This window comes from Tamandua tetradactyla, chromosome 5 (genome assembly GCF_023851605.1).
Source record: "Tamandua tetradactyla isolate mTamTet1 chromosome 5, mTamTet1.pri, whole genome shotgun sequence".
NCBI classification, from domain to species: Eukaryota; Metazoa; Chordata; class Mammalia; order Pilosa; family Myrmecophagidae; genus Tamandua; species Tamandua tetradactyla.
Genome location: NC_135331.1, coordinates 52,343,054 through 52,370,945, shown reverse-complemented (window position 1 = coordinate 52,370,945; position 27,892 = coordinate 52,343,054). Strand labels below are relative to the sequence as shown.

General features: G+C 35.0%; 1 protein-coding gene across 4 annotated transcripts in view; it reads right to left on the bottom strand.

Moving 5' to 3' along the window:
• Positions 1 to 5,495: 5,495 nt before the first annotated feature.
• TIPARP (TCDD inducible poly(ADP-ribose) polymerase) overlaps positions 5,496 to 27,892 on the bottom strand; it is a 36,809-nt gene continuing 14,412 nt past the window's right edge. For all 4 annotated transcript variants that reach the window (XM_077160859.1, XM_077160858.1, XM_077160860.1 and 1 more), the window contains 4 exons: positions 14,574 to 14,742; positions 13,148 to 13,308; positions 8,256 to 8,534; positions 5,496 to 7,607 (listed from right to left, as the gene is read on the bottom strand). In XM_077160859.1, the coding sequence (XP_077016974.1) occupies positions 7,160 to 7,607; positions 8,256 to 8,534; positions 13,148 to 13,308; positions 14,574 to 14,742 (1,057 nt within the window). In that variant the 3' untranslated portion in view covers positions 5,496 to 7,159. The remainder of the gene's footprint in view (positions 7,608 to 8,255; positions 8,535 to 13,147; positions 13,309 to 14,573; positions 14,743 to 27,892) is intronic.

Genomic DNA, 27,892 nt, shown 5'->3' with positions numbered 1-27,892 from the left:
TCTGTAGTTTGTATTTTTAAAATTGTGACTAGGAAGTAGAAAGAGATTTTGAGTCTAAAACCAAAGGAAATGGATGCTTTAACTTTGCAGAGGTTTGTCTCTTAATCCCAGACACGTATGCTAAATTTGGTCTCATTTGAGTGAATCCTTAAAGTAACAGTAATTATTAATGTGCTAAACGCTTTACATGAATTCTCCTTTAATCCCCATACTGCTATGAGACTATTATAAGGACACTGTGTCTTAGAATTGCTAACCTGCTCAAGTTGTCAGGCTTAGAGATGACAATGCTAGGATTCCAATCTAAGTAATCAAATTAGAGCCTGTATTCCAGATGCCCATGCTGAAAATGCCTTCTTAACATCAACCCCTAGGAAAGCCAAAATTTCCCATTAAGAAGTTCTGCTTAGAAGCTGCAGTTTCACAGACCAGACAGCATTAAGTCCAGCTTTAAGTCAATTTAAAGGCTTCCTGAACAATGCTTTTGGTTCCTTAACCATTTGGTCTATAACAAATACAAACCTAGGGTCCCTTTCGTTGAAGAAGATCTGAAAACGTCTCCAATGAGTACCTTTTAATGCAATTCCTTGAATTAACCTTGGAAAAATGTGTGACAGGTAACCTTTGGTTTTCTCCCCAAAAGCCATTTTCCTTTTTCCTTGGTAACAGAACCCTCATTTTGTTCAGGTTTGAGTGGCTTCATGCTTAACAGGTGACTCCCCAGCCCCAAGGAGTGACTGTTAGTGCAAAGCATTCATAGAAATTCTGTTCTCCCTGCCAGGGATTTGATTAGGCATGATCATGTGATCTAATTCAGGGCAATTAAGACATAAATGAAAGTTCACTGGGGTGCTTTTATAAGGTTTTTCTAACTCTTAAAGGTGGAGGAGGGGGGACACTTGATTAGGATCATCCCTTTCTACTCTTAGATATCGCAAATAAGATGCAGGGTTTGCAGTCAAACCTCAAGACCAGACAGCCCAGAGAATCAAGCAGAACCTTTGGAAATTGCGCCTTCGAATTAATCAATCTTGGAATAATCTGTTCTGGATTTCTATAATGAGAGATCAAGAATCCATTATATGCATTATGATTTTCTCTTATTATATTTATTATGTTTTAAAATACTTTGATCCATCTTTATCAATACAATCTGTTCACCCCCTGACCCTCTCTACAAGACTCCTTGGAGGAAGACAATAAAAAAGAACAAAGCTTTTGATAAATGCACCACGGTTCTGTAAAATGTGAACATGAAAAAAGCTGGATGAAGGGAATATTGAACTCTCTATACTGTTTTTTGCAATCTTTCCTAAAATCTAAAATAAGATACAAAATTAAAAGATTTTTTATAAAATAAAAAAAATAATAAGCTAAGTGGATGGCCCCTCCTTCACAAGTAAGCTCCAAATAAGGTCCTTTCATAAGAAGTCCCAGATTACAGAAAAATAGTTAGGGCTGGAGTTATTCTTAATAAGGTTTTGAGAACTTAACAAGGTCCTTACAAGAGATAAGGGCTTCAAATATTCCTTAACAACAAGAGGCTTAAAAAAATCCTTGCTAAGAAAGCTATTTAATATCCTGGAGCACAGGGCCCATTCAAAAAAAGGAATTCCATGGGTTCTAGGAGCTGGTCAACAAATGCTCTTCTAAATAGCTTTATACTTTTCCCTATGTAAGAACTAAAGGAGGCTTAAATCTGCAAAGTAAATCTGCTATTCAACAGTATGAATGCTGCATCTTTTTTAACCAACCAATTCTCAACAGAAATTTGCCTTCATGTGGACTGGGCTATATGGTTATTCTAACTATAGTGCTTGTCTTTCATTAAACTCATTAGAAAAAATTTTATTTTAAGTGAAGTTTTTGTTTAGCCAGCATGCATATACACTGCTCTTCGAAAGCCACTCATAGTCTACTTTTTTGAAATTTCACATAACTTTTTAAGTTTTTCAGTAAGCATTGGGAATTTTCATATTTGTAGTTTAGAATTACTAGTTTATACTGGAACGCCTTCCTGAAGATTTTTCAACAAAATTACTATTTTTACTTCTTGCATCTTCTTCCTATTGCAGTTATAACAAATTGCCACAAACTTGGTGGCTTAAAATAATACAGGTTTATTACAGTTCTAGGGGTCAGAAATCCTAAACTCAAGATGTCAGTTGGAAGTTGTAGAGGAGGATGTATTTGGTTGCTTGCCTTTTCTAGTGTCCTGGAGACTGCTTTGCATTCTTCAGGTAGTGGCCCCAACCTCCGTCTTCAAAGCCAGCAGCATTGCATCTTCCAATTTCTTACATTCCTTTCTATCACTTATAAAAAACCCTCGATCACATTAGGTCCACATCAATTGCCACAAGATCCATAACTTAATCATATCTGCAAAGTCCCTTCTGCCATATAAGGTAACATATTCATAGGTTCTGAGGATTAGGATGTGGACATCTTTAGGGGGCTATCATTCACACTACCACACTACTATCATTATTGCCACGATTACTCTTACTACTATTATTACTTCCACTGGCTTAAATTTGAAAGTATACTATGGGCTAGGCATTACGCTAACTGCTTTATATTTGTTGTCTTAATTAGTCTGCAAGCCACACACTAAAATTGTGTAAGAATTTTCTCAGACAAGCTGTGACTAAGTCATTGCTTTCTGATAAATAATGGCAAGTCATCACAAAATTGAGTGATTCATAAAATCTGCATACCCACTACTAAGTATTGCCTTGTATATGCCTAAAAGTTCACTATAAATAAGACTACAAACTTGTATGTTTGGTCATAAAGGTAGAAATTTACATTTAGAAGAAAGACAGCTATATTTATTTATCAGTGGTATTAAGTGTGGTTAACTTAGATCATTGAAAGCAATGCTAACTAAAATTTATAGCTGCCATCCCTAAACGGAAGTTAATTGCACCCAGCTTGGAAATAATGAATTAAACCCTTTGACCAAGATAACATAGATAAAATGCATCACTTTCAAGTGAGGCCTTAGCTAAAAAATGTGTTAATGCCCAAAACCCATCAAAAAATTGAAAATGGCTGCACAAAAACTTCATTGGTATTGAAGAGTACCACATTGCCATGTAGTTGGGTAACATGTTTACTCTTGCCACTTAGATCTGTTAAGTGCAGTCCTTAATGTACTGGGGAACACTTCAAAGTGCAGCTCGGATGCGTCTTAACACAAGCCTACAAAATGACAATTTGGTACCTAAGGCCTGCTAATTATTAGGAAGGTTAAAGGCTCTTGAATACTAGGCTGTCTTAGCTATCTGATTTGATCAGAGCAACTTAAAGGGTGGGTATGATTTAAGACATAAGAAAACCTAGTTATTTGAATATAAAAAGTCTAGCCCAGTGTCTACCAACATGTCAGGTGTGAATTCCAGTGGCATGTGGGAATTAGCCTAAGGAGTCCATTAATTCATTTGAGTACCAAATGTCTATAGATGAAGTATATCCCACATATCAAATGTAGATATGATTGAATAATACAAACTTGCTTCAAAAATCACTGAATTCCAATAGCTTTTGCTCAATCTGTTAATGATTAGGTTTTAATGTACAACTACTGTCATAAACCTGACATCCTTAAAATGGTTGGCACCTCTGCTCTAGCTTGAAGAGTACAGCAAGTGTTCATGAAACACTTCCAATGCACACAAACACTTCCATTCATATATGATAAAATATTCAAAAGCACCTCATCTGACAGTTCCATACATGATCCTTAACATCTCTCAAAAGAAATATTGAGGACCTATATTCTGGAGTAGCTAGAAGGAAAAGTCTGGGAGGATCGTGTGGTAGCCCATGACAAACTCTGGGATCTGTCCTAAAACTACTTATTGAAGAGCGCTTTGAAAACTATTGCTTTTTTATTTCTTTGTTTTTGTATATGTTATACTATACAATAAAAAAGTTAAAAAAAAAGATGTGCTGAGGAATAAATTAATAAAAAAGACCGACTGATAATGCTGGTGAAACCTTCTGACTGTGTCTTTTTCTTCCTATGATGACAGCTTATGAGTAACTAAGGTTAGCAAACTAAAGAAGGTAAAAAGCAAGCACTGCTTCATTTTTGTTTGACTTGTCTGCAATAAAAATACTTAAATCAATAAACTAGATGATTCTGTGTTTAAAACTCAACACTACCTTTTCAAAGAAAAGTAGATCTCACTTTTAAAATGTAAACAAACACTATCAGTTCTTTACAAACTGTACTTTACAAAAAGTTTTCATGTTGTAGGATCTGAAAGTTGAAACATTATCATTTGTAGCCCTTAAAAATTAAAAAGAGTCGATTTTGAAGATAACAAAACTAAAGGCTAAGTGACTTGTCCAAGGTTATAGAATGGTTATAACAGAAGACTTATTATTTAATGAAAAAAAAATCAATGCCACAATAACAGCAAGGTGAGTCACAGAAAAGTGCCACAAAGAATTTTCTAAACACAATCTGTTGGCTCCCAATTCAGGAAAACTGGAAATATTCTGTGGTCATCCTACCTTCCTTAAATGAAGATGAAAAAAACACCTCTGACCTAAATTAACAAGGAACTGTTTAAGTGTTGAATAAATTTTTTTTAGTAATTTTCATATGTAATGTAATAAAGTTCCTCTTTAAAGATCAGTATTATAGGCCCTAATTATTATTTTTATAATTAAATAATCATTTACTAAACAAACAGGTTTATAGCAAAAAAACACAGAACTCAGTTTTAGAATTTATAATTACAAGGGACCCAAGTTTTATAAACTTTGCACACATAAGAAAAAATCCTTCTTGTCTGTATAGGATTGCATGGCACTGGAATATCTCAGGGAGTTTGCAGACTATTTCCCTGGAAATCTTAACCACAGTTTAAATTAAAAGCAAGTTGCTCATTGAAATCGTATAAATTACAGCTTTACCAACAGGGAGAAAGAATACTGAATGCCTTTCAGTGTTTTAAATTCATGGAACAATTACAAAATTTAGTCTGACTTCACGATTCTAGCCTAGTTAAAACATAAAATACTTTCCAGGGATTTAAAAATTCTTATACCAGGGTAAAATACAGTCAATGCTGCTCACATTTACATGATATGATAACTTTTAGTTGGCTGAAAGCTAAGGTGTTTGAGAGCTGACATGACTTCTAATTTCTTTTTATATTTCCTTCAGCACATGTTAAAGGGGACAACCTGCTCATATTTTTCTCTTTTATAGCAGTTTGCTAATATAAAACTTGTCCTTTGCCCTCAAATAATTACTTACAAAGTTAAATATCCACTCTTCTTTTGTAATTTATAGTCACCTGCTAGAAAGTTTCTGCTGATTCCCAGAACAGAACATTTTAAGCAGCATTACAGGTTAGATCTATTCAGTCATTCAATTGCACATTCATTCTAATCAACAAACCAAGCAACCAGCATTTACAAATCATCGACTATGTGTTAAAGTCAGTTATATTAAACGGAATCAGCACAACAATAAGTTTTAAAGAATTACGAGAACTTTTATTTTTGCTTATTTTTATTAAAAAAATAAATATGTCATAAAGCTTTTTTTTTTCCTTAAGGAGAAAAAAAAGGAACACGTTTAATAAAACCAAATAAGCAATAGTAAGGTGTCTTAAATTGAAAAAAGATTGGGAATCACTGGTTTACAAGTTATAATCAAACAAAAGAACTGACTCGAAGTAACAGCCACAGTTGGCTGTTTCATGCCAATGGCAGCAAACAACAGGATCAACTAGGGCAAAATAAATAACTGAGTGGAAGCCCTGATAAGTGCTTAAACAGACTGATTCACTGAGACATCAGTATAGATATATTTTGCTTTAAACAACACAGAAGTTCCTGAAAAGTTATACGTAAATGAAATAACTGCAAACATACTAGGAAAGCTTGGTATCTGAAGGAATTTCACGGTGAATTCTTTTGTGAATAACCACTTCCACTTTTGTAAATCTAAGTATTTGCTTTGCTTAAGGCGAAGTATACCTAGCTGCAACCCCTCTGAACTGAGGCATGAGCATATTCACCTAATAGTGCTCTAGCTGGGCCAGTGGCACAATCTCCAAGTTTGTGTTTCTATTAAGTAAGTAGTGTTAAGATACAGAGTCAGCCAGGAAATCCAGCTGCATCTGGCAAAGCAGGCCTAGGGGTGAGATTACCACCCTTAATAATTCTAAACCAACAAATACTTTTGAGTCTGCTTTGTGCAAAGCACAGTAGTAAACCTCATCAATTTGGTTACAGATCTACTTCCTCTCTCTAAAATCTTTAGTCAGGGGCTAGACCTGGAATTCCAAAAAAACGTAATTCCTCTAATTCTCAGATATGGCTTTAACCAAATTAGCTGCCTAATTCCTTCAAATTGGGGTAGGTGACAATGGAAAAGACCTACTTTTCCATGGCTGATATTTAACAGCACAAAAACCACATTTCGTGTAATTAGTTAGTGAAAAATTTTGCTGGTGACAAATATTTTTCAAATGGTTCTCCCCCCCCCCCCTTTTTTTTAACTTCCCCTAAACAGAACAGATCCTCAGGCAAACTCTGTGGAACAAAGTCATTGATGCTCTCTGTTTGGGTGATATATTTCAGTCCTGCTGAGAGAAATAAATATTTCTTTTCATCTACCAGAATGTTAGGAACTTATCCTACACCACAGCAGTGATGCTTTGGACAGGGAATAAGCATGGTAGTACCAGTTCCACTCAGTTTTATCACTGTAAATAAATACAAACCTCACTTTGTTCACGGCCTCCATTTCATTTGGTCTAACTTCTACAGGTCCCAAGACACATTTAATCAGTTAGGCTGATGTTCATTTTTTTCTTCACTTTCTTTAAAATGTTCTAATAACACTGCTGCCAATATGTACAAGTGTGAATGAAGAGTATGTGATCTAATAGTCTTTTCCACACTGAGTACACTAACAACAATTAGTAAATAAGGAATAATCGGCCATTTTTAAATCTGTGTTTTTCTTAAAAAGACAAAAACAAATTAGCTTTCTCTCACTTAAAAAAATGGGTCTGGAAAGTGCCCTATTAATGTCCAATGCTGTTCCCTACCCAGTCCCACCCATTCAAAACCTGCTACAAATGCTGGATTGAGTCCGTATCAAATAATTTAGCAGTACTAAGATTTTTCAAATGGAAACAGTGTTACTGACTTCTTCATATTGGATAACAAAATAAGGGTAACTCTGGTCATCATTAAAAATAACAAAAATCTGAGGCTCAAAGAAATTATCCACACAAGAGTCATATAGGTCACTGGTGACACTGCCCGGATTGACAGGAGGTGGCCTTCTCATGCCATGACTGCCCATTGTGTATCTGCCAGTCAGCACTTTGGCCAGAAACATGAAATGGACTCCTTTGGAGGACTTCTTAGAAAAGTTATGAGAGTAGCTTGCCTTCTTTGCAAAATAACTGCCTTGTCCAAACATGGTGGCGTGCTTTCCACAGACTCGAGGATCAAAGTTGTGCTTACAGATTCCATCTACCACATCCTGGGATGTTCCATGAAATAAATGTCTCTCGTTTATGATTCTGTCACGGCCAAACATTTTCCTATTCATGTATTCCTTTTTTCTAATGCAAAAAATAGACAGGGAATTTGAGAGAAGGAAATATAGATCAATTTAATAATCATGACATAGTCAAAAACTTCTCTTCAAAGTTTCAATAGGAAGAAATGTTAAAACAGCTATCAAAGACCAAATGCCATCAAAACACATATGAAAGTTTAAACTTATCTTTTCCACTGTGAAAATGCCTTTCTCCACCCACCTGCTCACTTTCTTTCTGTTCCATTTCAAATCTCACATCTTACCTTCCTCAGGATGCCACCTTCCTTGTCTAACTCCACTGACCTGAGTGCCAGTGCCCCTTAATTCTGAGACTCCTTAGAATTTGTACTATACATACACATTAGTTTGTTCGTTGACTGGAGAGGCAACACAGCAAGGTGATTAAGAGCAATGCCTCTGGTGCTAGACTGGCTGGATTCAAATTCCAGCACCTTATCTTACAATATATGACCTATGGCTTCTCTGCAATTCAGTTTCCTCTTTGTAAAATGTAGATTGTAAATAAAACCACTCATGTGTGCTGTGAGGATTAAACTTAATATATGGAAAATACAAACAAATGTTGTACAAGTGCTTACTAGCATGTTCTGCATTTGCCATTGCTACATAAAAGAAAAGCTTTCTGAAACCTTTCACACTTCTGACTCACCTTTTATATTTCTCCCAAAGAAACTGGTTTTGGACTCTCAATATTTGCAAAATTCTATATTTAAACTCAGGCACAGTTTTATGAAAGAGATTATAAATGATTCGATAACTTTTGTCCTCTGCAGAAACAGGCACTTGGATGAAGTCCTGAGATGGATGCATATAAACCCAAGTTTCAGGATAAAAGTTTGCTGAGGTGACCCCATCTGGGCAGATGATTTGCGATGAGGAGGATGCTTCAAGAGGTGGAGGAGCCTGCATGGGAATACCACCAAGCGTCCTGGAAGGGAAAGAAAGAACGTCTATGTAAAATATCTAGAAATAAGTACATCTCACATTTTAGTGTTCTACACCAGTGTCTAATATAATTTGTATAGCTTAAATGCTTGTGTAAATAACAAAACAAAAAGTGTTATCTAATTTAAGATGGAAAAAATTTTTAGAACAAACACTGCGTGCATACATGGATAATCTATTATTAGCTTCTTCTCAGTCCCTTCCCTATGGAGAAAACTCTGGAATGTAATGCTTTAAGTCAAGAAAGCAAGAGCCAATTTACATATATCTTTACTTTCTGGATCCTGGACTCTTCTTTTGAATAAATTTGAGGAATTTTGTTTCAAGGGAGCAATGATGATTTATTTATACGCCTTCTTCAAACTATACTGACTCTAAGCATAAAAGATATCACTAAAGGCTATGTTGGGAGGGAGAGGGGAAAAGGGAGTTTACAGGAAAGAACCCAAAATGTTAAAAATAAAAAATAAAAGCAAACAAACATGTTATTTCATAGAGCACCCACTGAAAGCTGACAAATATTCAATAGCATTTAAACTTTATACATTTGGATTGCTTAAGATGGAGCTATTTACTATAAATTCTAGGTACCAGAATGTATATCCTTGAACCATGAAATTCGGATCTGTTACTTTGAATGATGTATGTAAACGGGCAGCAGCTTTGCGCAATTACCTATTATTACCTAATGAAATTCTTCAATTAAAAGCATACTTCTTGGCCATTTTCAAAACAGAAAAAAAAGGGAAGAAGCAGAGAGAAAGGAAATCCTGACCCTGAGACCCAAGTTCAAGGTCAGGGTACTGGACCACTCTCAGCAGACAATGATTACAAGGAAGTAATGATGTCTGCCACACTGGATTAGGAAACTGGAGTTTTCAAGAGGTTTGTGACACAGAGGTTACAACTGTGTGTGAACATGAATCTGATCTCCAAAGAGCATAACTCACCATCACCCTCATAGTAATCATAGCTACACTATGCTAAACACATATTTCACACACTATCAGTAATTGCCACAACAAACCTGAAAGATTGTGGGCTATACCCCACTTTTCAAATAACAAAATCAAAGTTCAAAAAGGTTAAATAATTAGTCCTAGCAAGCTAACAAATAGCAGAAGACAGGATTTGAATCTAAGCCTATTTAGATCAACTTTAGATAGTTTCTAAGCTCATATTCTTTTCATTCGCCATGTATTTCATAATTTAAACATATTTTTACAAGGTTTCAAAGAAGTGGCTGGTTATCAGGATTCCAACCCACATTGGCTGGATTCTCTATTACTACTACTAAATAGCACGGTCTTTCGACTTTTAGAGAAGGCTTGTTAAGAAGCTAAAAGCTATGGAGGCAAACTAACTGCCTTCTCTAAACCCCACATTATCAAGTGGTTGTACTTACATTTATTGTGCCTCAAAGTCTCTTTGTGAGATGGAATCCTGGGTAGATTCAGGACCAGGGGCAGCTTTTAAAGGGGTGCTGGCTTTTCCAACCTTCACAAAAGAAGGCACAACAGTCCTTGTCCTCTAAAGCATTTTCTCTGACAGATTCCTAAAAGAGGCCTGATCTATAATACATTTTAGAGAGGCCATATTGCTTTCATCATATTCTCAAAGTCTGTCAATTCTTTAGAAGCCATCACTACTCTGAAGGAATGGCAGGAAAGCACAGAATGATAAGCCCTTTATTTTAGTCCTTTCCTCTATCCTCATGCTGACAACAAGATGGAAAATCCCAGATTAACAGGTTTTCTGTTATTATTAGGGTCTAAAGTTAACAAGAGTTATTTCTGGGTTGCAAGATTCTCCCTAAAACTCTGCTCAAAACAGGTTTTAGGCTGTCTTCACCCATATTGGAAACTCGTAACTGACAACAGCAGAAGACTGCTCTTTTCTTCTTCCTGATATATTTCTAGCTAAAAACCAGTTCCATAAAATGAAAGCTTCAAATGCATATTTTCTTCCTACTTTTGGAGGGGGGGTTAGAAGAGTAGGACAGTCTACTTACACATGCCTGAAGTTGAGACTATGTAAAATTCTATCCATCCTAAGATATTATACTAGATTATGTATATGTCAGTATCTATTTACACCCACAGATCCTTACTTCTTACTTATATCTAAATTGTGCTACAACATAAAAATGCAGTCGTGTCTTGTGGAATTCTATACTCTCATTGTCTTATGTTAAATATATCTATCTTCCAACCACATTTTAAAATATGCCTTTATTTTCTGAGAATGCTGAATTTATATTCAGCTAATGTGTACTCCAATGATATACGCCATGCTTCATAGAGCTTTATCAGCCTTCAGAGAGTAAAAGTTAAAGGGTACTGAGCTTATACTCAAGGACCTCTGAAGAATAGATTTTCAGAATCCAAGGTCACTTTTTATCACTCTCCTTCACTTCCCATGTGATTCTGAAAGTCACTTCCTAACCTAACTTCTGTGAAGTAAAAGTTAATTCATTTTATCCTTTTTGGGCAGTCAAAGAAACTTTATCAGAGCTTCTCAAGACTGTGAGGCAACTGCATGGGATGATGTTCCTGCAGCTCAAATAAATGAACCTAACCCAGTCCCACTAAAAAGTAGCAGGGAAAAAATCTCATTTAAAAAGTGACAAATTTGTAGGCATAGTCATGAATTAAGTCAGGCTCCCCACCCACCTTTCCCCTGACCTCTCTGGCATTCTCAATTCTAAGGCATCTCTGATTTCCTGACAATGTGGCCTCTCCAACTCCTGCATTTTTCTTTGACCTCAGCATCTAATAATACTTGAAAAGGAAACAAAAACCCAAACAACCTGTCTTCCTGGCTAAGACCATCATCCACTCTGGAATCCATTTCTGCAATTTGCCTTTTGAAACCAAGTCCCCACTAGGACAGTCCCTAACTGCCCAGAGCCCTGGAGTCCCAGACTCTAGGGCAGATAGGATCTGAAATGCTACATTTATCAAACCACTCTGGTGAATTTGCTACTTCTCTGTTCTTTGCTAGTTAAAGTGTCTGCGTAATCTCTTCTGTTGAGATTTTACTTAATACTTGATTATCACTGTTCCAGATAGTAAGGCTAAAATAGGAAATTTTAAAAAGAAAAAGAGAGAGTAGAATGACTTTTCATTCTAATGTAAGCAAAACAATAAGGCCTTGTTTAGGCCATTAATTCTACTACCTATTCTTTTTATAGCTCAGACTTTTCCAAAAACAAGCCTAAGCCAAAAAAAAAAAGGGGGTGGTGTATTCCATAATTGCTTGTTTTAGACGCTAACAAATCAATTTCTACCATTCATTAAAACTCCCCCAACAATGCAGCAAACAAATGAGCATTCTTAAACTCACACAGAAACTACATTTCGTTTGATTGGCTCAGCATGCCAAGCTGCCTGTCTCACTAATGAGTTCTACCATCTCACTAGGAGGACAATATGTTCCTAACTACCGGATGCTGACAGTATTTCCAGCTGTGCTAGTGAAATCACAGAAATGGCATTTTTATTAGTTCTAATAAAAAAAAAAACTGACAAGGTAAAATTTTTCACACTTGGCCTTTGAGGAAAGCACACATCTACCCCCTAAGCCAATATATATTTCCAAAAATGCTTTATCATACATTTTTTTGGATACAAAGTATTTCAAGGATTTCTGTTAGTATTTATTTTTAATGTTCCCTCTAAATTCCAGAATTAGGAATCATTAAGATTCTGTTAAAATGATGTGGGAGGAAACAGGGTTTGGGCTTGAAATTTAAAAACTACTAGAAAGAACATAAAAACAGCATCTTCACCTCAAAAGATCAACAGAGACTAGCCAGTGTTACTCAGTACCTCCTGAATTTAGTAAACCAAGTAAACCTAGTATCATTAAAAAAAAAAAAGTTCTGAAAATGTTGTAACCGGTTGGAATATATGTTAGCTTCTCTAGTGATACTAACTTTCAAAGATGATCAGCTAATGGCATTGTGTCCCCATTTCTCTGGTATCAAAAGGAAATGTGCCAGTGGTTTACCTGGAGATGGAAGGAAGAAATGGCATTTGGGAAAACAGAAGAGCTCTCCTACCATTCAAAAGGGTGAGTCCAGTCTCAGCCTTGTAAGAAAAAACTATATTTTTTAGAAAGTATGACAGGTATTTTTAGAGGGTATCACAGAAAGAAGTGTTTTACTTAGCAAATGAAAATGGAAAGTATTTGAAGAGGTGAATTCTTCCCATTCAAAATCACTCAAAAAAAGAATGAAGAAACACCTTTTTTTTTTTAAGGACTCTCCCTATTTATCATGGCAGCTTACTTACGCTGTAAAGTCCCATAACATGGAAGGGTCTCAACAGAAAACTCAATCTTCCATGAAGGAGCTAAATAATAACTCTATGCCTTATTCCAGATTTAATTACTTTAGTTGTGGAAAATGTTTACTTTTCAGTTCAAAAATCCAATAGGATACTCACTCTATCTCATTGGTTAAAGAATTAAACCCAAAGAATAATTCAGAATTCAGAATTTCTAGGGATAATAACCAAATAATCTTTTAATTTAAAATATTTTTCTCTCTGGCATACATTTACATAAAATGAGAGCCTTTCTTTGGATACTTACTGTAAATATGGAAGCAGTATAAAACAGGAACGGAAGAGGGGTCTCCTTTTTATTTCTCTCCTGAAGAATGAGTTGTGAAGGATGTAGTGGTTGTTCCACATCATAAATCGGACTTCTTTCAGACCCCGAGAATTGGCTTCTTCAATTAATCGAATAACAGACTACGGAGTAGAAAACAGAAGATAAAGGGGGGAAAAAGCAAGCTAAAAAAAAACCCCACAAATTAATAAATAATCACTAAGAAATATGAAAAACATTAAAAGCTAAAGGTAAAAATATTTAAGCTTGCTGTTACCATCAGAGGAGTTTCAATACAGTACAGAGAGTTTAACTAATTCCCCCTCTAATCTGTAGGGTTGATTTTGGTAGGGTGTGTATACAAAAATGCACAGTGAAAGATGCTCTCTGTTCAGAAGAGGATCGATTTCCACTTAGGAAATATATGAGGCTCAGGGACTACTCTATTCTATTCTGAAGCCTTAACAATGTTCTAGAGTTTTGTTTTTATTTTTAAGAAATATAAACTTCTCGAATTTCTAGGAGACATTTTAAAGAAGGTAATGTAAAAAAGTTCAAATAAACCAATTAAGTTTCAAACCTAGGAAACCTCTCAGAGGAAAAACATAGGGACAGTCTAAGTATTCTAAGAACACATTTTAAAAGGCATCTTATTCTCTTTGGAAAGTAGAGACTATTGGTCACCTAAAAGAGAGTCAGAAGTCTTAATTCAATATAGTGTTTTATAGCAACTAACACACTAGGTCTTTTTCTCCACTGGTGCCTTAAAAATATCTAAAGTAGTTAAGTCAGTTTTCTTTGTAATGCTGGAAATGAATTTAATGATATGAAGAAGTCAGAATCTTTGGGCTATACAACTAATCTCCAAAGTTCATTTCAGGGTGTTTAAACTTGACACAGGATTCTCATTCAGAGGCAATGTAAACTATCTTTATTTACTATCTCAGACTAAGAATGCTTGTGCAAGAAGGACAGTTTTAAACTACTGATTTGCCTGACTGCAGCTCAATAAACATTTTCAAGTACTTTTTCCAGGGGGCATTTCCCACCAGACTTCTAAAATGATCCAATCTCCATGAGTCCAGGAAGCAGATATAACAAAAGTTAAACCAGTGCTCACTCATTAAAATTACTCTAAAGGTAACACTGGGTCTGAGTATTTACCATTGTAAATACTTGATCTCTAAAGCACTTCAACTCTCTACAGTCAGTGACAGTCTATCTATGGATACACAGAGATTAATGGACAGAGATATGTTTTCAAAAAAATCAAGAGAAAAATTTTATTTTAGCAACTATCAACTCTTTGATTATGATTTGTAGTTCTGCCTAATCATTGTTAGAAAGGAAGAACAAAAGAATACTGAAAAAAAAATTAATGCTTATATGAAAAAAGGACTATAAGTACCTCAGGATACTCTCTCCATCCAAAGTGGTCCCTACAGAAATATTTCCAGACTGTGTGGTAAACGGAGTTAATATTGCTAGAGGGCGGTGTGGATAGTCTTCGTAATTGGTCAAATTCAGTTGTTTCATATACATTCATGGCATTCAAATCTGCCCCAAATTCTTGTCCTCTAAAAAGAGCCAAGAAAGCACTGTTAATATTTTTATAAGAGAAATAACTAAACATCAGATATTAAAAATATGCTTGACAATCTATTGTGGAACTTTCTAAACTAACTTGCCTAACTAGGATACTACTGATTGTTTCCACAGTATCCATTCTCTATGTGCCTTTTCTTCACAAGCCCCCAAATTTCCAGGATATGGAGTTAAGGTAGGATTGACTTCACTCCAGGGCATCTCTGGACTGAACAATCAATGTAATTCCATCCTTTCACAGCAGGATGAGCCAAATGCAGGAATCAACCTTAGAATGCAATGGACACAGAAAGCACACAGAGCAAAAAAATAAAAACTTCCTTGAAGCATGCCCTTTCTTTCAGATGCATCAGATTACCTATGCCAATATAGGAATATGCAATATTATCTGATGAAAGAAAGGAAAAAAGAAAATGATCCCAGATAAGGTCCAGTAAGCCTAACCTATCCAACATTAATAATATTTTTCATCCTATAGGTGAGAAAAAAAGTGGGCAAACATAAGATGGAAAAATTGTTTGGATTATTATGAGGTTTAGCTATGAGAATATTTTTGTTGCTTTGTTATCTGTTCGGCTGCTGTTCAACGAGCAACTTACAAATATTTCAATATTGATGGAGGGGAAAATCCCACTATATGAATCCGAGTCATTTAAGAAATTCATTTATAAGGGTGGTCCAATGAAAACAGTTGTGTTTCTTTAGTGGAACTTCATCTAGTGTTTGAAACATTATTTTAAGCAAGCACATAAAACATTTTGGCAAAATGCTCATTGTACTCTTTTCTTTCTGGGTATGACTGAAAATTTCCCTAACATAAAAACAATGATACATATCATAAAATTAACATCATAGATATTAGTAGAGTGACTAAGTTACTGAATATGTTCTTTCATTACTTAGAATTTTTTTACCCATAAAATCTTTTTTTTTTTTTTTTTTTTTTTTTAGAAAGACAGAGAAGGAAGGAAGGATGGAAGGAAGGAAGGGAGGAAGAAAGGGAAACATCTTTATTTTTATTATATTTTGTTTGTTTGTTTGTTTTTTACATGGGCTGGGGCCGGGAATCAAACCGGGGTCCTCCGGCATGGCAGGCAAGCACTCTTGCCCGCTGAGCCACCGCGGCCCGCCCATAAAATCTTTATTGAAAGAATTTTGTCTTATGACAGAGAAAGCAAAAGTCTAACCAATTATGTAACTTTTTGCTATACATAAGTAAGAAGAGGTAACACTTTTTATCACTGTGTATTTCTAAATGGATGTCTATAACACATGGAATATTCCAGGCACAGCAGGCATTAAGAAAGATTAGTCCATATGAAATTCAGGTTTTTGGACAATTTGCCCCAAAATTAACTTATTTCCTTGCTATAACTTAGGATTCTGAAAAGAATATTATTTTGAACAATGGATTTTGTGATTAGTGTAACATTTTCTAAACTTTGTTCATAGAACACTTGTTTTAAGGATTATTAATAGATATTTTGTGAAAAGGATCTGTGGACAAAAGTCTGAAAAATACTTGATTACACAAAGTTAAACAATTTACTTACTCTGCCTCAGTCCCTTTAATTTGCTAACATAGATATTAAAGCACCATGAGAAGGGTTTTAGAGTGTCCCTCCAAACCTATATGACAATGCTCTCCTTTTCCCTCATGAATACCTATTAACATCTCTCAACAAACACCCCTGGCAAAGGTCATGAAAATAAAACCTATTTCCCACTTTCCATTTCAAAGTTGGTCATTTGTAAATCAGACTCTATTCCCTGAAATAAAATGCCAGTCATGTACTAAATTGATGGTGCCAAGAAGTACCTAACTTGTAAAAAGCATTATGTTACTTTAAAAATTTCTAAAGATCTTCCCTAAAACTCCTCTATTTTGTTTTGAAGGAGTACTTACTACCCAGGAAGATGTGGTCTTAAAAGAACATACAACCATGAAATGGGAATAATAAATAAAATTTAGTTCAAAACCACATCTGATCACTGCTTTGTTTAAAATGACATGGTAAATAGGAATATTTAATTCAAAAGGAAAAAATATTTCTAGGAAATTCTAAAAGAAAAAACAAAACAAAGCAAAAAAACAACCACTGAATACTGCAACTCCTATGTTTAAATTAAACTTCGTATGAAGTTGCTCTTAGTTTTCATTTCACTTTAGGATGTTATCATTGGAAAAACAGGTATTAACCTCTTCCCCCTTCTTAAGATCATTTATGGTTTCTAAACAGATTTTCCTCCCAGCAACTGTCGGAAATCCAGTATTTCCTTTAAGGAGTTCATAGAACAGCAGTCATTACATTAACTTGCATTATAATATAAACAGTGAATGCTTTTTGCTATTAAAGTGTCAGATTTTATTCTGGACATCACTCTAGCAATTTGTTTTTAAGCCTGTATTATTAAGACTTCATAGATAATGATTTGCATGAGAAAGACATCCACAACTGCAGCTTTTGCTATGTTCTCTGTGCACTTCAGTCCTTTAGGCATTATGAAATTTCTATGACAAATCCTAATTTACTACAATCAACTGTTCTTTGGATTGACGTATCAAAGTACTGTTTTAGCTCTATTTGATTTTCAATATGCTTTTCTAGATATGACAGAGACAAAACAACAAATACGAAAAACATTAAATTATCTTTTTATAAGATTAATTTTACCACCTGCTCTCCCTTAAACAGAAACTGCTTTAAGAATCCAAAGCCAAGAGTTTTCCTCTTCAATCTGCATCAGTATAAATGCATGCAATATGGATGCCAAATGTTCAACATTCACCATTCTTCTTTATCAAACCATTGTTTCCTATTATCAGAGAGCAGTTATGACTCATCTATGTGTGGTAATGGTGATGGTAGGCTGTATCAGGCAGTACACAAAGAATTAAAACAGATGTAGCTCCTGGCTTGCAGGGGCTTCTAGGAGAGAAATAACTAACAAAATGAAAAACAAAAGAAGCATGTACATCTGCTTATCTAAAAACTCATCAGCGGCAAGTGCATTTTGGGAATGAGAGGACAAACAGACATTTGGCATTAGAGGAGAAGAGGTGTCTACTGGTGTCCAAGAAAGGATAAATGTTAGGAAAATAAAATTGTCTTACTATATTAATCCAAAGTGGCTTTCTGTAAGAAAAAGAATTTTAGGAACAGTTTAACAGAAAATATCACCAGTGAGTAAAGGGTTATGAAACAAGAGCTCTTCAAGCACTGTTTCTTGGAAGTAGGATCAGGACAGGGAGGGACAGAACTGGAAGAGGAAACCTTCTAAATAGGGGTGCACAGAGATGAGGAAATGTGAACTGGAGAATGACAGGCAATGTGAGAGATGCCAGTCCATTAACTGAGGAGGTAAGTCCAGGGTCACAGAGCCTTAAGGTACAAGGGTTGGGAATTTAGAGAATTGAGCAGATGGGAATAAAGACTCAAAGTAGTAAATACAGGTTATAGGATGCGTGAAAATTGAGCAAGAGACAGTGTTAGAGATGGGGGGGAGGTGTCTTTATAAAAGCATGGTACAATAATACTGGGGAGATGAGAACTGTCTGGCCTAAGGGCATCTTTACTGAGGAATGGCCAGAAAGGACTAAGTATGAGAAACAGTCACAGTACAGTAGGATTTAGACTTTGCTAAATCAATCATTATTGATTTATCTAAGATACAACTCCTACTTGAGTCAAAAAAATCTCATAAACATGTTGCTGATCTCTGCTATAAAAAATCAATCTGAATCACACAAAAATTCTGTTTCTGCATGCTTCACTAACAAACACATATACAAATCACTATACATAAAACACTCAAAGAATCCAGATGTCAAAATAATTTAAAATTCTGAAAAGGACCCCATTCTCATAATTTAGATGCTTTATCATTGTTTTCTTCCTACCCAACCAATATCTTGACATACTAATTAAATCAACATTTTCTGGCATATATTAATGAATAGAGCACCAACGCCCACACAAAGTCTGAAAGTATTATGCTACCTACCCCCTACTCCTTACCGGGACATTCCTTCTACTTGTATTTCAAAACTAAACAGAACAAAGCGAAAATGGCCTACAATGTAAATGATTGAGCTGGAATGAAAACTAAAAGTACTAAAGAAACAGCTGCTGAATGAAAAAGAAATTATAAGAACATAATTGATAGTGGGAACATTCAGGAGCTCAGAATATCCCAGAGGAAAAGGGCCTAATTCTGCCGTAGAAAGGGTCAAGGGAAATGCCCCAAAGTTGATGAAATTGGAATCAAGTCTGGTCAGCTGCCAGGCAGACCATTGGAGGCAGGATATCACATGCACAGTGCCTGACATGTGCACAAGCTAACCAAGCAAGGTACAGGCAACCTCAGAGCTTATGAGAAGTACATGTTATTTATGTGGGGGGTCAGGGTATATGTGCATATGAGAGGAATAAGAGATAAGACTGGACTGAGTAGGCTGGGTGGGGCCAGATAATGAAGAGCTTTATATGCTGGGTTAAGATGTTAGGACTTGGTTCTGTGGGACAGGAGAAATCACTGATGGATTTTCAACAAGGTCTAGACTTGCCTTTTTTAAAGATCATTCCAAGAGTAACAGTATGGAAGATTCTGTTTATTTTTGGCAGAGGAAGGTAGAAAAAGGTGGGGGAGGGATGAGAGGCATTAATTTGCTAAATATTTATTAGGATTTAAGCATTCTATGCTTAGCCATTTTTAGCTATTAGGGCCACAACTGAGACAAATGATAAGAGAGAACTAAGAAGGCAGGAGTAGGGATGATTTGAGAAGAATTTAAGAGTTAGAATCTAACTGGATAGGGAATGATTACATGTAGGTCAGAAGGGAGTGGAAAGAGTCTAGGATGTGACCTAGGTTTTCTGAACTGGGAGACTGGATAATCATTTCATTAGATGAGATAAGAATGATGGGAGGTAGAACATATTTAAGTGGGAAGATAATGTAAATAAAATATAAAACTCAAACATTAGCAAAGGCCAATTAAGCATAAAGTTTCTGGACCCTATTCTATACAGTGTAACCAGATGGGTTAGTCTTCTGAACTTTGGCCTCCAGCCTGTAAGAGTTAAACTGAATTCTGCAGGGATAAACCTGTGATCTCAAACTAATTAATACCCAGTTTTAATCAGCGGTACTAACCAGACATAATTAATAGGTCCTCTTATTTTATTAATATGATATAACATAAAAATGTCTCCCAAAACAGAGAATCACAATGATAAAAGGATAAAGATTAAAGACAGTATGGAGAGTATACAGGTTCTTCTGCTGCAGGCTTACGAAAGGCATGATAGATGAGGTATGTTTGCTGCTGCTTAAGAAATTTCACAGGCACACAAAATATAACTGGCTTTTGATACCCAGCTTTGATGTTTCCAGGAACTCATTTAGCAATGCCGGAATATCTGGCAACTTTACATATCCCTTCAAATATGTTACAAGGTGATGAGAATCAAAGCCATGGCACATATAATACCATCCTATTTTGTGAAAGCAGTGTAGTTATTAAACTTCAGAGAATTAAGTACTCTTACTTTCCACTTCAGAAGAATAGTAACTGACACTATTTCTGTTACTAACTAAAATTTTTGCTAACATTGCCTTAAATAAATAGCACAAATCTGAAGTTATTAAACTTCAGAGGATTAAGTACTCTAACTTTCCACTTCAGAAGAATAGTAACTGACACTATTTCTGTTACTAACTAAAATTTTTGCTAACGTTGCCTTAAATAAAGAGCACAAATTTCTACAAATCTGTTGGGGGTGGGGGAGAGGCAATAAAATTATTTATAAATGCTTATATCTAAAGTAAGGTCTTTTAATATTTACCAGAAGTTAAAATTCTATGTTCAACTCCCACATTATTACACTGGATCTTGGTAAGCAGTGAATTTTTCCCCTCATATCTGGAAGTAGCTGAAAACACAGACATACCCTAAAATCAAAATTGGAAATTTACATTACTATGCAGATGTCCTTGTGTCATTATGGGCAGGCTAAGAACCAAACATTTACTCTGAATTACAACTGTACAGTTAACATGAAATTCTAATCATGGATTTATCTTATGATCCTAAATATCTCAAAGATTTTTGTGTAGGTAAGTGTTTCCCACTTAAAAAAAAAAAAAAGTGTTCCCCACTTTTAAAGATGAGTTTCTGGAGATCACCTCTTAAAAAGTGACCATTAAAAAAAAAGTGATCATCATAAGGCAAAATTCTGACTGTGTATGCGGCTCCTTTGGGGACATCTTGGAAGTAGGTGAATGAGAAGGCACTAAGTCAGTGAGTGCTAGAATCACATTTATCTGTGTGTCAAACCTTATGTCTAATTTACAAATTGTTAGACATCTAATTTGTGGCCTTAAAGTCATTCTGGAAACGAACACAGTGGACCTAATCAAAAGAGAGGATAAGAGATATGAGGAAAAAAGAAGGCAGGTAGGTTTCCTAAATGAAAGGATACCCTATTTTTAAGCTTTTTTAAATTCTATATTTTAAAAAAGAATGAGGGGAACTAAAACACAAACAACTTATTTTCAAAAAGCTTTTATATTAAGACATGACCAATTGAGTATATTTAAATGTTTCCATTCATTGAAGTTCCCAATGCAATCACTAAAAGTAAATTATAAGCGGTATGGTATATTTGTATTTTTTCTTTTTATTTCTTTTTCTGGAGTGATGCAAACGTCCTAAAAAAATGACCATGGTGATGAATATACAATTATGTGATGATATTGTGAACCACTGATTGTACACCATGTATGGAATGTTTGTATGTGCTGTAAATTAAATAATAAAAAAAAGAATATATGTTGCTTGTACATCGTTTTATCAATAAAAATTTAAAAGAAAAAAAAGTAACCTAAAAAAAAGCAAATTATAATATCCACTTGAAGAATAGAACCTGCTAAAATACTGCTAAGTTGGGCTCTTTTATTTTTTAATTACAAAACCACAAGACCAAAGAAAAGAACACAAGAGAACTTTCTAATAAGATATGAATAAGCCTAAAGTCATCCATAAATAAAAAACTGTACTTATGAGATCAGAGGATCCCATGGCTATCTATTTATAAAGGTGTGGGCTTAAATTTTGCAGCCTGAAGATACTAGAAATGTCATACAGCCTTAAATTTCATCCACGTTCAGTCACATGTCCTGAGACTTTTAGAAGGTAACTAACTATAAGTGAAACCTACTTATCAACCATAGCCTGAAGAGGAAGTGAAACTTAATTTCTGTAAGAACAGTTTGGAGAGAAAGCACAGACTAGTTCTAACATTTTATATCATACTTTATACTTGCTTAAAGTATGCAGTCACTGATACTCATAAAAAGGAGTAAGTATCCCCTTGATTAAAATTTTTTTTAATGGAGAAGTTTCTATCTTGGGTCAAACAAAGTAGCACTAGCTACTCAATGCCCAAATACTGGTTAATTCAATTCTGAGGATGTAGATTTTGAAAGCATATAACAAGACTGAATACGTTGGTTTATAAAATTTTTCTACATAAATATTATAAAATCAGTACTATATGTAAATGTTAAAATTGCTTAGAAAATGTTTTCAAAATTTAAATGATCCAGAACTAACTTAAACATAAATGAAAAATTATAGTTATAACACATATATCCTCTAATACTTCCTGCCCCCTTGTAAGATACAATCTATTAGCTTAATTTATTTCTCAAATGACTTTTAAAATTACATACTGACTTTCTTTAAAAAAAAAAGTATTTACTCACAATTTTCCCTAATTTAGCCTTGTCTTTTCCCTTAATTAGTCCAGGAAAACCAACTGATAAATGAATGAATTACAAATAGATTCACTGATAGCTTATTATTTATTTGGTACTGAGAACACAGAGATGAATAAGAAAGCTTTTGCAGACTAGAGATCTGAATGTAGACAAACTGTAAAGAGAATTCACCACTCCTTGATAGCTCTTTAAGCAAAATTTAAAAAACAAAGACTTCTTACAGAAAATATATTAAAGATTGTAATTTCTTTATTGTCTAGGTTTTGCAAATTATGAGCACAAAAGCTTTCAACATAGTCTTTCTGGGTTGGAGGGATTCTATAAAACATGATTTCTATGCAAGATTCAATTTTGTCTAAATTATTTTTTTAGAAACAAATTAGCTGTAGTAGAACACTTTGCACAATGCTTCTGATATGTGTCAGGATTTGGACAAGCCAAAAAGTCAGAAAGCAAGGATGCAAAGTTCCTTCTGTTTCATATCTCCTACCCGTACTCAAAGATGTCTTCTTTTATTAGGATGAGTAATTAAACCCTGAAAGGCAAACCTAGCATTTCTCCTGTGCTTATTTTTATTCTCTCAGCTCCTGGAAATGAAAGAGCAAAGCCAGGTGACAGGCAGAAACCAAAGACCAACCGCAGCAGGAAATTATTTAGAATATTTTGTGTCATTTGCCCTCTCTACACCCTGATCAGTTGCAAGAGCTGTGAAACTTAGGGTGCGGGCAAGGTTGTGAAAGCACATGCACTATTGCAAGCAAAGTTCACCCTTGGGCTCTCACCTTCAATCCTGCAAGCATTATTCACTGACTATTCAGTGCTGATAAAAATTTAGAACAAAAAGGTCACCAAACTCTTTGGAAGTGTATCAAAGGAGAAGGGACAGTTTAAGAAACCCCTAATTAATCCAGAAAGAAAAAGAAAGCTATTGTAACAAAGATAAATTTCTGTGAATGCAGTCTAAATATATTTTCCAATCAGTGTGAGAACTGCTGTTTCGACCTAAGATTATTCACAAATGCTTCCTTATGCTCAGAAGCAACAGCACCAAAGCAGAGGGCTTCATTTGCACAAAGAATACAAATTTATTGAATTCCTTCTCAGACAGTTTAGTCATAGGGGATTCTAAAAACTTCACATACAACATTTTGTGGCATACATACTCTCAAATCACTGGTGTCTGTAAAACATGAAAGGGAATAGTCACTCTAGCATTCTCACTCTCATAAGAGTTTATCCTTCATTGTGATGACCACGCAAAGGTTCTTGACTCGTCAAATGGGTGTTACCAGTAAGTAAATAGCATAGAACAGAGATAGAACAAGAGAAGAGACATATTTTGTTGTGTGGAAATAGCAAACAGGAATGCTTAGTTAACTCCCTTCTATGCTTGTCTTAGCAACATTAACTGGCTGGATAGGCAAGGAAAACTGTGAGTTTCTTAATATACAATAACAAGTTTCCTAATATCATCAACTTCTAAAATATGAGTTCCTGATCAAAGAATTGGTTATATTTAGCTCAAGTATGTGATACTGTCCTTTGCATGCAAATATATTTAATTTCAAATTAAAATCTTTACAAACTACCAAGTTGAATAAGTGGAATTTGTTTTACAAAAAAAACTTTCATTTTTAAAGATTTCAAAATGTATTTCAGAACCTACCATTTGTGATTTCAAACTACCCTATTAACAAGGCATTATCTATATTAAAATTTTGAGGCTTTCAGTTAACGTGTCAGGATTTAGGCTGGATTACATTTAAGACCTGCAGGAAGAAATTTTAAATACGGGTGAGCCTGTGTGTAGTATAATTTCTGGTCGTTAGAAAGCACTGCCATAAATAATTTATAAATATAAAAATAAGCAATACTTTGTTAAAGAAGTTCCTTCATATCTAAAACGTAGTTTGTTTGCTCCTAGGGATGGCGAACTTTAGAAGTATTTCATTCCTTTGAACAGTATGTATTTATGGTGTTGCAAAGTACAGTTCGACCCATGAATGTTGGCTATTACCTAACACTGCCAATCCAGAATGAAACAGAAAATGGTTCAACCCTTAGTACTTTGATGTCTTCCAAAGGTACAAAATCATTCACACAAGTTACCTTAAGACTCTCAGATATATTATAAAAAAGAAACCATCACTTTTACAAAGTGGGTTTCTTTCAAAATCTACCAGTGTCTGATTTGAACCAGCTTTATAGAAAGTTGCTTATTTCTTTATAGAAAGCTGACTATTCAGTGCCGGTAAAAATTTAGAACAAAAAGGTCACCAAACTCTCTGGAAGTGTATCAAAGGAGAAGGGACAGTTTAAGAAATCCCTAATTAATCCAGAAAGAAAAAGAAAGCTATTGTAACAAAGATAAATTTCTGTGAATGCAGTCTAAATATATTTTCCAATCAGTGTGAGAATACTCAAGAATCATCTTGTAACCCAAAACACACTCACTTTTTCTTTGTAAATGTTATATACATATGTACTTAAGTTTTCCTTCCATAAAAAGGCAACTAACAATAAGTGCAACTGATAATAAATAATTAAAAACTGTGACCTAGGTTAGGAGGACATGAGGTCCTACCTTAACACATTTAGGTTACAACCTAGAATCATCACCATTAAACAAAGGATGCAAAATCTGGTGATCTCAAATCAGGGGACAACAAATAAAAGAGGCCACAGGAAAACAAGTGCAATCTCAAACAGTTGGATTTGTATAGCATGCCTTGCGGAGTCAAGCTCTGGATGGGTTACCTACTGCTTCATCCTTTAGAAATAGCCCCCCTCCCTGTAAAACTGAGGATCACTGATCAGAAGTAACACTGAAAACGTAATCAGATAAACACTGAAAAATTTATGAATTGCAAATCCAGAGTCTAGCATTCCTAATGTATGAGAAACAGGAGGAAATAGATTTACAGGGACATTGCACAGATAATCAGTCAAAAGTAGCATATTTTTTGCATGCCCACTATGTGCAGAATGTTTTCACTGTTGAGTAAGTTACTACTATCTCAATTTTTCCTGCTTATTCACAATAAAATAAAAGCCTAGTATTCAACTCAATGAGAAAATGCATAATGCATCATGCAATTATTTTTAGGGGCTATTAGGTAACCTTATAGGCTATTTCTTCTAATTGTCTGACTCAAGTTATAAATCCTTGCTTTTTTCAAGTCATTTCATTATCCTATATATCAGAAACAGATTGACCCCAACCTGAAGCCAGGTGACAGCTGTTTCAAAAACTCTAATCTGCTTATGGATGAAAAGCCAGAGAGGGAATAAATGAATGATTGCTATTGATTCCCATGATAGCTCTAGCCAAGCCTAGCAATGTCTCTGGATTAGTATAGATAGAAGCCAATTAGTTTTATTTCATATGGAAATAGCAGCATAAAGACGTACAAAAAATAATTCATTGAATTGCTTTATCCTAAAGCACAAGGCAAACATTTTGAAAGTCACTTCAAACACACTTCTTGCTTATGGAGCTCTCTTTCTCTTAGGCAGGAATTTTTTAAATAAATTCAAACTCACCCAGCTGTGTATATTCAAGAAATACCAAAAAGTCACAAGGCATAGTTAAGTTTCAGCTGTTCTCCTCTCTCCAGTGTTATCAATAACACTTAATGAGTTAGTTCATACATCATCACAGCTGTGCAGTCCAGCGCTAACTTGGCTAGTTTATTCCAGCAGAGTTCAGTCAGGGGAGAAATACAGCCTTGTATTTGTCTAAGTTAATATAATTCACTCCACACGTCATATGGAATTTAACAGTATATACTCTTTATCATTATTTTCTTCTCTCTCATCTTCTTTTCAGAAATCCAGATTTAGAAATAATCACTGGCCATATTTTCACCTGCAGTAACCTCCAAAATGAGGTTTGTAATCTGCCCCTCATGATGGATGGCAATAAAAAAAAGCATTCTGGCACACTTTAAAATGAATGTAATGTGAAAACCAATGGTGAGCTCAGTTTCTAAAGGGAGATTTGCACAGCCTCTAAGATTCCAATTATCCACAACAGTATTCCACAAGTGAAGCTCTTCTAAAACTGCTTAGTTCTGTCATCCAGTATCATCTTCCACCAAGGATTAGTGCCTTAACTGTTAGAGAATGTGTTCTCTAATTCAAAAACACAACATTTGAGGTTATTTTCTCAAATGCACATTTGGAATTTGGAAATTCTCAAAGGCCTATCACGTGTACAAAAAGAAGCCCCAGCATCTAAACCTGGGTAGTTCATATGTACTAGTTTCCAGTGATATTGGGAATAAATGCCTACAGATAAAAGCAGAGAGAGAAAGCAAAGAGGGAATATATCATCATTTGGGCTGAAGGCCAAATTAGAAATAGTTAAAATAATTTCATTACAATGCATCAAATGAGAATTTATTATTGAAATCCTCCTAAAAATTTTTTTAGTATCTAAGCATCTTGACCAAAGAGTTGGAAGGGACCTGAGAACTTATCTAGCTCAACTTCCTTTCCAATTCATTCATGGTAATAAAATGAACACACATCTAATCTGGATTTAGATGTTAAATCCAACATCATGTGAAATGCAAAATAAACTAATTTTACCTGCACAATTTGAAACTATGAACTTCTGTCTCTGCTAAAGACCCAGGACCTGAATTTTCCTCAAGTTCCATTCAACATAGATATTAAAATAATTCACCAAGTCATATAAACTACTGAAAACAAGTGGAATAAACAACCACAACTCATTATAACTGAATTCAAAGACTTCTGAGTCTATCTTGGACATATACACAGCTGAGCACACACTTCCTGGTTATATACAATCTGCATAGATAGACCAGCTTTACAGGCCTGACCACAAGAGATTAATAGCTTTAGCCAAATAATGTGGTAACCATGTGAACCTGGGCTGCTCCAGCTTGTTTGTGAATCTCTCAGCAAGGCCCAACACGCTGTTATCTGCATCTTGTTGCCAGGAAACACAACATCGCTTTGGAATACAAGGAAAACCAGGTTGCATGACCATAGGTCAACTTCCCAAAAGCCTAATTTTTGACACTAAGCTAGTTCAATCTTAGAACATTTCTTTCTGTTGTCTATGGAGTACTTTACTAATAATTAAGTTATACTTTTCATTATTTTTATCAGGGCAGGAACAGAGGCTAGCATTTATTACCACTAACAATGTAGTAAAAGTAATAATCGTAGTGGTAGTGGTAGTGGTGGTGGTAGTAGTAGTAGTAGTAGTAGTAGTAGTAGTAGTAGTAGTAGTAGTAGTAGCAGCAGCAGCAGCAGAAGTAGTAGCAATCCGCTCATGCTATTTCTCTCCTAAGCATCAGATAA